Raw genomic sequence first — 13,743 nt, 5'->3', positions numbered from 1 at the left:
GCTTTCCTTTTTCTTTTTCCATAGCACTTAGCACTTCATGATAGGGTGTGTGTGTGTGTGTGTGTGTGTGTGTGTGTGTGTGTGTGTGTGTGTGTGTGTGTGTGTGTGTGTGTGATATATACATATACACACACACATACATACATGTCCTCTGTTTATTTTTGCTAGATCAAGTAGCACTTAGCACTTCATGATAGGGTGTGTGTGTGTGTGTGTGTGTGTGTGTGTGTGTGTGTGTGTGATATATATACATATACACACACACATACATACATGTCCTCTGTTTATTTTTGCTAGATCAAGTATGGCCCCCTGGTCAAATCCAGCTTGCCACCTGTTTGTAAATAAAGTTTTACTGAAACATAGGTCATTTATTTGCATACTTCCTATGACTGCTTTCATGTGTGGAGACAAAGTTAGATATTGGTGAGAGACAATATGGCTCAAGAGGCCTGAAGTATTTCCTATCTTTCTTGTACAGAGTTTGCTAACCCTTTTGCTAAACTATAAATCTCAGGACGGCAGCAGTCTTTGTTTTATTCACTGTTACAGCCTCATCTAGAACAGTGCTTGGCTTATACTAAGTCCTGAAATATTTGGCACGTCAATAAATGATTGAAGACAAAATCCTATCCTGAACAACCATCTGGAATAACTGGCAGATGTAATAAATGCTATAGGCATTTCTTTGGGATAAGTGATGATAGAGAAGGGACAGCAAGGATTTTTATAGTAGAAGAAAACTTTTATCATCAGTGATTAGAATTTTCATATTAGCTGATAGTGAAAATTTTAGTCTGTTTTTTAATTTATCAAAACTTGAATTTTCACATATGACACAAGGTAGAGCTTTGTAAGGGTTCTTGAGGAATGTTTTATATTGATTAATATTTTTATTTTTAAAGACTTTATTTATTTGACAGAGAGAGACACAGCAAGAGAGGGAACACAAGCAGGGGGAGTGGGAGAGGGAGAAGCAGGCTTCCCGCTGAGCAGGGAGCCAGATGTAGGGCTCGATCCCAGGACCCTGGGACCATGACCTGAGCCGAAGGCAGACGCATAACGACTGAGCCACCCAGGTGCCGTGACTAGTTATTTTTTAAGATGCCCAGCTTCATTGAAGTTGGATCATTTTGTGTTTATTTGAGCAGTTAGGAAATATTTTATTGAAATTCTCAATTGACTAATACATTTTTAAGAGAATCACTTATTTTTCAGTCCTTGGAGCTCTTAGTTGGATTTTAGTCAAAGGTTATTTTGAGAATGAAACATGTAAGAGTTAAAGATCATGAGTTTGTTTTATAATTTTGGGGGGCAGTTTTCTCTCTCTGCTTTGACTTTTTCCAAAAAAGGTGGATGTGGGTTTTATATGGCATTAAAAGAATTAGCATGCAAAGAGCTGTTAGCATTTTTATTGTGCTTGTGATAATTGTCATGCTTGAAGATTTTAATCACATTGGTTCATAGTACTGCTTCGTAATATTTTATAGTCATTTAGTTTTCGGAATGAAGTGTAAGGTAAAAGAAACTACACTTCACTGCTTTTTAATGGTCCCTTTCAGTAATATTAGTTAATGACATAGTTTTCATTGCAAATTTCAAGTTTGGTTAATTTTTTAAAACTTTTTTCCCAGATGATCTTTCCATTTCAGTGGCAGTGCCCATATATTCCCCTTTGTCCTCTCTCACTGGCTGCAGTCCTTAGTGCACCTTTCCCATTTATAGTTGGAGTTGACTCGAGGTATTTTGATCTTCATGACCCACCACAAGATGTTGTTTGCATTGACTTGGATACAAACATGTTATATGTGTAAGTTGATTCTTTTTCTATTATCTCCCATTTATATTTTCACCCATCTGTAGTTACAGCTCATTGAAAGCATCTAGAAATATGCTATTTTTAATGTTGTTAATAAGTTTTCATGTTTAATACAGTGATTCTCAATGAGGGCAACTGTCAGAATCCTGGAAACTTTGGAAAAGAACATGTTCAACATTAGTTTATATTTTGATAATAATGTTGGCAGTATGCAGAAAATATTTGTCAAAAGAGAATATGGATTTGGAAAAAAAAAGGTTAAACACTGCTTTCAGAGCTCAAGAGATGATATGCTTTCTAGGTTTAATTCAAATTCCATATACAAGCTTTGAAAAAATGAGTTTACCTGTTTGAGTTTAGTTAGAATATAGGATGATATTATGCCATTTCCTTCATTGTCAAGATTTGAATTTTTTAGGAATTTGGATCTATTTTATTCCAGAGAATTTTTTTGTTTTAGAGATTTTTATTTATTTATTTGAGAGAGAGAGAGAGCACAAGCGGGGAAAGGGATGGGGAGGAGCAGAGGGAGAGGAACAAGTAGACTCCCCACTGACCAGGGAGCCGGACGTAGGGTTCAGTCCCAGGATCCTGGGACCATGACCTGAGCTGAAGGTGGACGCTTAACCGACTGAGCCACCCAGGCACTCCTTACTGCAGAGAAATTTATATTAAAAATAAGTCATACTTTGTCTTTACTAGAGGTGATAAAATGTACAGCAGTGGTGTAGCTGAGGATTCAGAGATGAGAGTATGACATTAATAAAAGCAGCTCTGGGTCAATGTTCAAGAGCCAGTCTCCTTCCCCCCAACCCCAGGAAAAAAAGTGGGAAAGGGCAGTAATTGTTGAAAATTCCTTAGTGTTGGTGCCAAACTCCAGATCCTGGAGTACTTTTATTCTTTACTGTTCTAGATTGGCAGAAAATAAAGAGTAAGAATTGTGGTGAGACTTCAGTGGTAACAGCAGTGGAATAGGTTGGGAAAATATCCCTAAGTGAACCAAAGGAATATGTAAAGAAGGAAGAAAACATTTGCTATCACTTAAAATTTTTTTTGAAATGGATCTGCCATTTATTTTTGAAACTGTATAATTATGGTACCTCTTTACTATATATACTTTGACTTACTTAAAGCTTTTAAGTAATGAACCACTAAATATTTCCTGTAGCACACGTTTTGTTGTTTTTCAGCTGCTATCCCTGAAAAACAATTATTTCAGGGTTGTATACATTGTGGTGCTTTTGGAAATGATTCATGAAGTTGTAACTCAGATGTTTGCCTTTAATTACTATTCTGAATAAAATAATATTATGGAGATTCTTAATTTTTCCCAGTTTTAAGTAACTTCTGTAACATTTCTATCGATCAAAAACTTGGTTTTCTAAAGTAACTTTGAACTCTTTGCTCAGTTGTACTTAAATAATTATTAAATGTTGTAGATACCCAAGAATTATAAAGAATAATGTAAACTCCCATGTATGCATCACGCAAATTAAGGAATAGAATATTGCCAGTGAATTTGAAACGCTGGATAGTCCTCTGCAACATGTCTTGCTCCTGGTTTACTGTTATCTTGAATTTGGTGTTTATCATTATCATTTCCATATGTTTTAGAAACATTTATTATTACATATATTGGTTTAAATGATATTTTGCATGCTTTAAAAATTTTATATGTTTGTATAGTTTCCTCTGACCTGCTTTTTTACTTGGCATTCTTCATGAGGTTTATCTGTGTTGATACATGTAGCTCCACTTCATTTTTAGGGTTTATCAGTGTTGCTGGGTATTTAGATTGTACCTAACGTTTTTTGTAATTTTGAACAGGCTTCTCTGATTATTATTGTGCATATTTATTTGAGTCCGTCAGCAGAATTCTTCTGAAATATATACGTAGAAGAGCTAATGTTGGTTTGTAGACACAACTAATGTCATATTACCCTTCCAAGTTTACCTCCTCTTTGGAAGCAAATGAGATTTCTCTTTGTTCTATCCTTTGCCAATACTTGTTGTGGTCAGACTTTAAAATTTTTGCTAATTTGTTGGCAATGGGATCTCATTGTGCCTTTAATTCATATTTCCCTAATTAGTAGCAAATGGGGAATTTTAATTTCTTTTTGCCCTTTGGTTTTCCTCTCTGTGAATTGGATTTTCCTTTTTTTGGTGCATTTTTCTCTTAGATTGTTTGTCTTTTTCTTTTGATTTCTATCAGTTCTTTATATAGTCTGGTTAATTCTTGGTCTGTTATATGCTTTGCAAATAGCTTCTCCCACACGTGATTTGTATTTACATTCTATTTATGGTGTGTTTTGATGAACAGAAGCTTATTTTAATTGATCAAATTTATTTCTTTTTATTGGTTGTTATTTTTAGTTCTTATGAAATCCTCTGCCTTGAGGTCATAAATATTATTTTTCTTTCTCTCTCTTTCTTTCTTTTTCTTTCCTTCTTTCTTTCTCCTTCTTCCTTCCTTCCTTTCCCTTCCTTCTTTTTCTAAATTTTTTATTTTAAGTAAACTCCGTGCCATACATAGGGGTTCGAACTCACAACCCTGAGATCAAGAGTCACATGCTCTACTGACTGAGCCAGTCAGGCACCCCTATTGTGGATATTCTTAAATTTGTAAGGTTTTGCCTTTCTCACTTAGGGCCTTAATTCTGTTGAACTTGGTATTACTGTATGATATGACATAGAAGTACCATTTCATTTTTCTTACATGAGTAAATAATTCTCACATAGTACTGTATATTGGATAACCAATTCATCTCTTCCCAGTGGTCTTTAGTGTTAATATCATTGCATATCAATTTTTATATTTTATATTTATACATATTTTATATTTTACAACTCCATATTATATATTAATTTGCATACAATTTTATATTTATAATATGCTTATTATTCTGTTCCTTTGGTCTCTTTTAGCCTCTTGCTAGTATAACACTGTCTTAATGGCTTAAAAGTCAGGTTGTCTAAAGGACGCCTGGTGACTCAGTCAGTTAAGCGTCTGCCTTCGGCTCAGGTCATGATCCCAGGGTCCTGGGATGGAGCCCTGCATCAGGCTCCCTGCTCAGCAGAGAGCCTGCTTCTCCCTCTGCTTGCCGCTCCCCCTGCTTTGCTCTCTCTGTCTCTATCAAATAAATAAATAAAATATATATAAAAAAATTAGGTTGTCTAAAACATGAATGAACCTTGAAAACATTGTGCTAAAAGAGCTTATATGTTCTCATTTATACTAAATATCCAGGGCAGATCTATGGACAGAGAAAGTAGGTTAGTGTTTGCATTGGAATAGGAAGATGGGGGAATTAGAAATTAATGACTGAGGTGGGGGGTGCAGGGTTTCTTTCTGAGGTGATGAAAATATTTTAAAATTTGTGGGTTGTTACACAACCCTATGAATATGCTAAAAAACCATCAAGTTGCACGTTTCAGATGGGTGAATTATGTATGAATTATATCTCAGTAATGTTAAAAAACGTTGTGGGATGGGGTGCCTGGGGTGGCTCAATTGTTAAGCATCTGCCTCTGGCTTGGGTCATGATCTCAGGGTCCTGGGATCCAGCCCCACATCAGGCTCCCTGCTCAGTGCAGAGCCTGCTTCTCCCTCTCCCTGCCTCTCTGCCTACTTTGCTCACTCTCTGTCTCTGTCGAATAAATAAATAAAATCTTAAAAAAAAAAAAAAGTTGTGAGATGGCAGGTCCCTTTCTTTTTTCCCTTGTTCTTTAAAATTGTTTTGACTATATTTGGTCTTTTGCTTTTCTGTATAAATTTTAATATATTGTTAAGTTCCATGCAAAATTATGCTGTGATTTTGGTTAGAATTCTGTTGAATTTATAGATTAATTTGGGGGCAGATGACTTCTTTTTGTTACAGTCTCCTTACCCAAGTATGTAGTATTTTACTTCATAGATCTTTTTACATTTTTTTTTCAATAAACTTTGCAGTTTTCTCCATAAAGACCATGAACATCTTTTTTTAGACTTACTTATTCCTGAGTGCTCTGTGGCTTTTATTGTACTGTAATGATATTTTAAATTACATTTTCTATTTGTTGCTGCAGTATAGAAAATGCTATTGATTTTCATGTGGTAGTCTGCTACACAGCAACTTAATTGAATTCTATTTTGCCTATAAATTCTCTTCAGTTTTCTGGCTATAAACAATCACATTATGTACAATCCTTATGTATTTTTATCTTATTTTATTTTTTTAAGGATTTTTTTAATTTATTCATTTGACAGAGAGAAAGAGAGTAAGAGAGAGAGAGCACAAGCAGGGGGAGTGGGAGAGGGAGAAGCAGGCTCACCACTGAGCAAGGAGCCCGATGCAGGGCTTGATCCCAGGACCCCGGGATCATGACCTGAGCCGAAGGCAGACACCCAACCAACTGAGCCACCCAGGTGCCCCAATCCTTATATATTTTTAAATTCTTACCTTAACTCTCTGGCTAGGATCCCAGCATAGTTTTGAACAGTGTAGTCATAGCTGGTATCTTGTCTTACTCCTAATTTTATTTTATTTTATTTATTTATTTATTTTTAAAGATTTTATTTATTTGTCAGAGAGAGAGAGAAAGAATACAAGCAGGGCGAGTGGCAGAGGGAGAAGGGGACTCCGTGCTGAGCAGGGAGCCCAATGCGGGGCTCAACCCCAGGACCCTGGGATCATGACCTGAGCTGAAAGCAGACGCTTAACAGACTGAGCCACCCAGGTGCCCCTTGCCTTACTCCTAATTTTATTTATTTATTTATTTTATCTTATTCCCAATTTTAAAGGGAATGCTTTGAGCACCCTATCATTTAGTATGACTTCTGCTTTAAGCAAGAATTGACATCTGGCCCATGGACTTATTTTTGTAGATAAAAATTACAAAATTCATTTATTTACATAATCTGTGAGGCTGCTTTCATGCTATAATGGTACATTTGACAAGCTGTGACAGAGGCTGTATGGTCTTCAGAACATAATATCTGACCTTTTATAGAAAAGGTTTGCTAGCTCCACTCGAGGGTTTTGATTGCTTAATAATAAGGAACTTTCCTTCTACTTCTACATAATGATTTAAAAATAAAAACTCTTAAATAGGTGTTGAATTTTATGCTTTTGTACAACTATTGAGATGAGGATTGTTTCTCCCATTTTCTGTGTGGTAAATAACATTATAAAATCAATTAATAGTGAATAATCTTTACATTCCTGAAATAAATATCATCTTATTTTTTTATATCCTAGCAGATTAAATTTTCTAAAAATCTTAAAATGTTTGCATTGATGTTCATAAATGATATTGGCTTGATGGTGTATATAGCATTAGCTGTGGCGCATGTTGATATATAGGCTTTCATCTTTGTAGAGTTTTTTTTTTAAAGATTATTTTAGAGAAAAGGATTGAGAGAGCATGAGGAGGAGGGGCAGAGAGAGAGAGAGGGAGAGAGACTCTCAAGCAGACTACATGCTGAGCATGGAGCCCGATGTGGGGGCTCTATCTCAGGACCCTGAGATCACGACCTGAGCCAAAACCAAGAGTCAGTCTCTCAACTGACTGAGCCACCCAGGCACACTATCTTTGTCGAGTCTTAAATGTTTCCTATTTCTATTAAAATATTTTGACTCATGCATTACTTAGAAGTATTCTTTTGAATTTCCAAGTTTTTTTTCCTTAAATGCTATTTGATTTATAGTCAGAATATGCTTTACATATTACTCTCTGATATTTATTGAGATTTGCTTCTAATAGGTAGTTTGAAGTTATCAATTAAGTTTGTCACTTAAAATATTATAATTCTAAAATGTAACTTTTGAAGCAAGAAATTCATAGCTCCAACCTTGAAAATCTGTGTTAGAGCATTAGAGTGAGATGACCAAATTTGACTGAGGTTGGTTGAAATGTAAAGAGAACTTCCTTGAAAACCGTTTATTCAGACTGTCCGTGTCAACTGTGATTTGACCAAAAATACCTTTTCCATTTTCTTTTTTAGTTTGATGTAAAAATTTTGCTAAGTAAAAAGAAGTTATAACAGATTGTACTAGTTATGTTTTTATTTAATAGATCAGATGAAAAGAAGAACATGAACTGGAAGCAGCTTCCCAAAAAGCCATGCAAAAATCTGCTTAGTACCTTAAAGAAGTTGTATCCCCAGCTATCTTCAGGTAAATGTGAGGAGAAAGGAATATTTTTAATGAAAGAATATAAGAAAATTCTTAAATTTAAACATAATTTTGCTCTGCTTAAAAGGAATCTCATTACAAAACAAAATTTCAGTACTAAGACATTAATATTGTGGTTCATGATTTTTTAAATATGTTCTTTGTGTCCTGTCTGCTTGAGCCTCCCTGTTAGCTCCTGCCAATGATCCCTTTACATTAATGAAGAGAAATTTCAGAAAGTCATGCGTTTTATTTTGACAACTTTCTTAATTGTTTAATCATTACTTGTCTAATATTATATATTAATGCCATTTTCTCTTCATTTGTCAGTTCACCGAAAAACTCAAGAAGGTTCGGCTATTGAGATGACACCAATCGAAGCAGATTTCTCCTGGCAAAAGAAGACAACACAACTTGAGATGGAAATTCAAGAGGCATTTTTGCGTTTTATGGCATCTATTTTAAAAGGATATAGAACATATCTCAGACCAATCACAGAAGCTCCTTCAAATAAAGCCACAGCTGTTGATTCATTATTTGACCGACAGGGTGAGTGGCATTGAAAATAAAGTTACTTTTCATTGAAATGAAAAAAGATTTCCTATTTGGTATTGCTTCCCCCAAAATATTCACTATGTAAGTTCTTAGAAACATATATTAAAGGGCACCTGGGTGGCTCAGTTGGTTAGGTGACTGCCTTCGGCTCAGGTCATGATCCTGGAGTCCCAGGATCGAGTCCCGTGTTGGGCTCCCTGCTCGATGGGGAGTCTGCTTCTCCCTCAGACCCTCCCCCCTCTCATGTGCTCTCTCTCTCTCACTCCCTCTCTCAAATAAATAAATAAAATATTAAAAAAAAGAAACAAGTATTAAAATACAATGAACTTTTGTGTATCTAGCTCTATGAAGAATTCCTTTTAATTTTTATACTCCAGTTTTCCCTGAAAAATCTGAAACTGGAGATCTTTAATAACAAAAAGTCAAAGATGTTGCCTATATTTACTAGATAGTTATCTTAGTAGAACATACCTGGTTTGCTTTTAGATGATGGTTCCTCAGTTTTGCATAATTCTTTGATTTATACATGGCTTTACAATATTCCCTAACAGTTTTTGGAATAAGGCCACCAGTTTTTAGAATTTTGGAAAAACGTAGCTTTGTTTCAGGGGAAAACACTATACTCATCTTTTTGATACTTGTATATTTTAGGGAATTACAAAGACTTTTGTTGTTACTCAGCTGTTCTTATATGTAGTAGCAACCTTACAAATACAGTAATGTTCATATGAAAATTATTTTTTTTCTGTCCTTTTACCCAGTAGTTACTAAAAAAAAAAAAAATCTCTACTTTTCTAATAATCCTTTTGACTTTTACCATCTCAACTTCAGGTTAACCTATCTCTTAAATATTTAGTCACCACTTACAAGTCTGACTAGTTATTAGATAGGGATGTAAAGAAATGTTAAGATCTAGCTCTATGGGGGCGCTTGGGTGGCTTAGTCGTTAAGTATCTGCCTTCAGCTCAGGTCATGATCCCAGGGTCCTGGGATCGAGCCCTGCATCGGGCTCCCTGCTGAGCCAGGAGTCTGCTTCTCCCTCTTCCACTCCCCCTGCTTGTGTTGCCTCTCTTGCTATATCTCGCTCTGTCAAATAAATAAAGTCTTTAAAAAAAAAAAAAGATCTAGCTCTATGGGATAGTAAATGGAAAATAAATCCAAAATGCTTTTTAAAATAGAACATGTACTCAAGAAAACAGATTTTACACAATTAATAATTCATTGAGAAGTTCCCAAATTTAGAAAAAGGGAACATTTTTCCAAATGAATATTTCAGAAGACTTCATGGAAAAAGAGCATGACTTTGAAGAGTGGGTAGAATTTACATAAATGGAGATGATGAGGAAAGGCTTTCTAAAAAACAATATGCATTAGGGGCACCTGGGTGGTTCAGTTGGTTAAGTGTCTGCCTTCAGCTCAGGTCATGATCTCATGGTCCTGGGATTGAGCCTTTTGTTGTGGGCTCCCTCCTCAGCAGGGAGTCTGCTTCTCTCCCTGCCCCTCCCCCCTCTCATGAAATCTTTAAAAAACAAAAACAATATGCATTAAAAGCCAAGTCTGGGGGCACCTGGGTGGCTCAGTTGTTGGGTGTCTGCCTTCAGCTCAGGTCATGATCTCAGGGTCCTGGGATCGAGCCCCACATCGGGCTCTCCGCTCGGCGGGAAGCTTGCTTCTCCCTCTCCCCGTGCTTGTGTTCCCTCACGCTGTGTCTTTCTCTGTCAAATAGATGAATAAAATCTTTAATAAATAAATAAATAAAAGCCAAGTCTGAACAGAATTTCTCCTTTGCTATTTACCAAGCCTTTTGGAGGTTCTGTTTTCTTATTAATAAAATGGGGATGATACCTACTTTATGAAATGTTGTAAAGATTAAATGTATGTGAAGTAACTACTAAAATTATAGTACTCATGGTAACAGCTGTTATCATTAGTGGTAATAACAGAATGGAAGAAACCTCAAGAACATATATGTAAGGCATGTGTATTAGTTTGTCATGGCTATGGTAACAAAGTGCCATAGCTTGGGGGGCTTACACAACAGAAGTTTATTTTCTCTCAATTCTAGAGGCTAGAAGTCTAAGATCAATGTGTTGGCAGGATTGGTTTCCTCTAAGACCTCTCTCCTTCGTTTGGGAAGATGGCCATCTCCCTGTGTCTTCACATGCTCTTCCTTCTGGGTGAATCTGTATCCAGATTTCACTACTTTTTTTTTTTTTTAAGAGTTATTTATTTATTAGAAGGAGAGAGAGAGAGAGAGCATAGGGGGGTGTGGGGAAGGGCAGAAGGAGGGAGAGAATCTCAAGCAGACTCCCTTCTGGGCGCAGAGCCTGACTCGGGGCCCAGTCCCATGACCCTGAGATCATGACCTGAGATGAAATAAGAGTTGGTCACTTAACTGACTGAGCCACCCAGGTGCCCCCAGATTTCTTCTTCTTATAAGTACATTAATCATTGGATTAGAGCCCACCATAATTACTTCATTTTGACTTAATTACTTCTTTAAAGACCCTATCTGCAAATACAATAACATTTTAAAATATTGAGGGTTAGGACTTCAACATAAGAATTGGGGAGGAGGGCAATATAAGAATTATGGGTTTCAGCCCATAACAGCATGTGTGGTACAGTTTGACCAGTGAAGAGCTTTAGTGGTGTTGTGAAAGATAAGACTGAAAATAAGATTAGAACTCAGATTATGGGTAGTCTTAAGTGCCAGACTAAAAATATGCAGTTTTTCTAATAGGCAGTAGTGGGTCACTGATTCATATATATTCTCTCTCTTTCTCAGTGAGAGAGTGGCATTACTAATGGAATTTAGAAAGATAGTATCTGAGGCCTAAGATTTTTGTTTTTAACAGAAAGTATTTAGTGTAGTGAAGGCTACAGATATTAGACAGTAACACAAAATACTAATTACATTTTACTAAGTGTATTGTAAAGGAATGTATTGGCTATGGTGAGAGTGCTAGGTCAGGGAAAAGTTCCCTGAAGAAGTAACAGTTAAGCTTGGGCCTGAAAAATGAATAGGAATTACCTGTGGGTTTTGGATTAACTTTTTATTAGGGGTACTTTCCGAACATATATGAAAATAGAATAATGTAATTTACTCTCATATAGCATCTTTCAACTTTAGCAGTAGTAGTAATAAACATTTTGCCATTTTTGTTTCATCCTCCCCCCACCCCTTCTTTCCAAATTCCAAATAGGACATCATTTCACCCATAAACTTTGAATTATCCTTTAGAATTTCCTAGATTTGTATGGTATGTGCTTTTGGCTGATTGTGTCCCCATGGTGCTACATAACATTTCTTTCATCATCTGTATTTCCTGTAAACTTGTGGTTGAATTAAGAGACACATTGTCCAGTGGAGGTGTAATGTGAGTCACACATATAATTTAAAATTTTCTGGTAGCTATAGTTTAAAAAAAAGGTAAGCAATAGGGGAAATTAATTTTCGTAACATATTTTTGTGACTTAAAATATCCCAAATGGTATTTCAGCATGTAAATTTTTAAAATTTTAATGAAATATTTTACATACTAAGGCTTTGAAATTAGCATGTATTTTATATTTACAGCACATCTCAGTTTGGACCAGTCACATTTCAGGTGCTAACTTGTCACATGTGGGTAGTGGTTACTGAATTAAATAGTACTATTCTAGAGCCTGATTAGATTCAGGTTCGGTTTTCTTGGCAAATAGTGCCAAAAACACATGGTGTTCACTGTTTCCTATTGCAACCCACGTACATGTCTGGCTGTCCCACTTTTAGTGCTCCTAGGATTGACCACTGTGTTTTAAGTGTTGTTAGCACATTCATTCATTAGTTTCCCCATCAGCCTTTCATTTAATTATTTTATTTTATTATTATTTTTAAAGATTTTATTTATTTATTTGACACAGAGAGAGAGTGCACGCACACAAGCAGGGGGAGTGGCAGGCAGAGGGAGAGAGAGAAGCAGGCTCCCAGCTGAGCAGGGAGCCCGATGTGGGACTCGATCCCAGGACCCCAGGATCATGACCTGAGCCGAAGGCAGTCGCTTAACCAACTGAGCCACCCAGGCGCCCTCATTTAATTATTTTAGCAGCCTTTGCTGATCATCACCTAGATCCATTAGGAGAAGAAAAAAAAGACTTTTTGTTATTACTTGTGAAGAATAATTTATTTCTATTTTGTTTAAGCATTTCTCAGCTAATTAGTATCTCAAGGGATGGAGTGAGGACCACAGCTTGTGGAATGCCCTGAAGCATCAAAGAAAGAAAGGCTGGAGGGAAAAGTGGCTCAAAAACCATGCTTGAAAATGGTGGGTGTGAGCCAAATCATGTAGGATCTTTTAGGACCAGTGAAGGATTTCTGTCTTTAAGAGTAATTAGAAGCCAGTGAAGAATATTTGAGTAGGTAATAGGATCAGATTTGCATTTTTAAAAGATCGGTATTAAAAAATTTTTTTTCTGTGCCTTCTATGCAGAGATTGAGTTGGAGGCATCCAAAGTATGGATCTGCTAGTTAGTTGGTTATCGCATTGGTCCAAGTGATCATGGAAGTGACCTGGTTTAATTGATGGTAGTATGAGTAGAAGAGTCATGTTTTTTAGGAGGTAGATGGAATACAACTTGGTGATTGAATATGGGATATAAGATAGAGGGAGATGTCAAGAACAGCTTTGAAATTTTTGTCTTTGTCCACCAAGTGGATGGATTGTCATGCCCTTTATTGAGAAAGGAAACAGCAGAAAGGGGAAGGATCTGGTTATTTTTTAAGGAAAGATTTTTAAAATGAGAGAGAGAGACTTGAGTGTGCTGGTAAGTAGCTAATAGAGAGGGAAAATTGCCCTGAGAACACTAAAAGGGCTGCAGTCTCAGGCTCCTGTGGTGGGCTTGGCCTTAGATAAGAGGGACACAGCCATTGTAGAAAGAGGGAAGGAGTACCTGATAGCTGCGGAAGTCATAGATTTTTGTAGTGAGATATGGTAATTCTCTTAATGATTTTTATTTTCTCTGCAATATAAGGTGTGATCATTTAGAAATGGGGGAGGGAACATGATAGGAGAGAATTAAAAAATTGGAAATAGTTGTCAGAACATGGGTAAAGGGAAGTTAAGTTGATTCCAGAAATTTAGTAGGGTTGCTAGTCAGAGATGAAGGTGTTAAGTGTTCTGATCAGCCTAGTTGTGGAATTTTTTTTTTCCCTTTCTGAGTTGTGCTCAGCCACAC

At 36.3% G+C, this 13,743-nt stretch overlaps 1 protein-coding gene across 5 annotated transcripts in view; it reads left to right on the top strand.

The window, feature by feature from the left end:
* Positions 1-13,743, top strand: part of DENND4C (DENN domain containing 4C) — a 135,611-nt gene that overhangs the window by 63,921 nt on the left and 57,947 nt on the right. For all 5 annotated transcript variants that reach the window (XR_003523847.2, XM_027616650.2, XM_027616648.2 and 2 more), the window contains 3 exons: positions 1,635-1,810; positions 7,874-7,974; positions 8,302-8,520. Coding sequence is in view for 4 of the 5 variants with exons in the window: in XM_027616650.2 (XP_027472451.2) it covers positions 1,635-1,810; positions 7,874-7,974; positions 8,302-8,520 (496 nt within the window). In the remaining variant the exon portion in view is untranslated. The remainder of the gene's footprint in view (positions 1-1,634; positions 1,811-7,873; positions 7,975-8,301; positions 8,521-13,743) is intronic.

This window comes from Zalophus californianus, chromosome 13 (genome assembly GCF_009762305.2).
Source record: "Zalophus californianus isolate mZalCal1 chromosome 13, mZalCal1.pri.v2, whole genome shotgun sequence".
Lineage (NCBI taxonomy): Eukaryota > Metazoa > Chordata > Mammalia > Carnivora > Otariidae > Zalophus > Zalophus californianus.
Note: the sequence above shows the minus strand (reverse complement) of the source record. Positions and strands in the feature narration are given on the sequence as shown.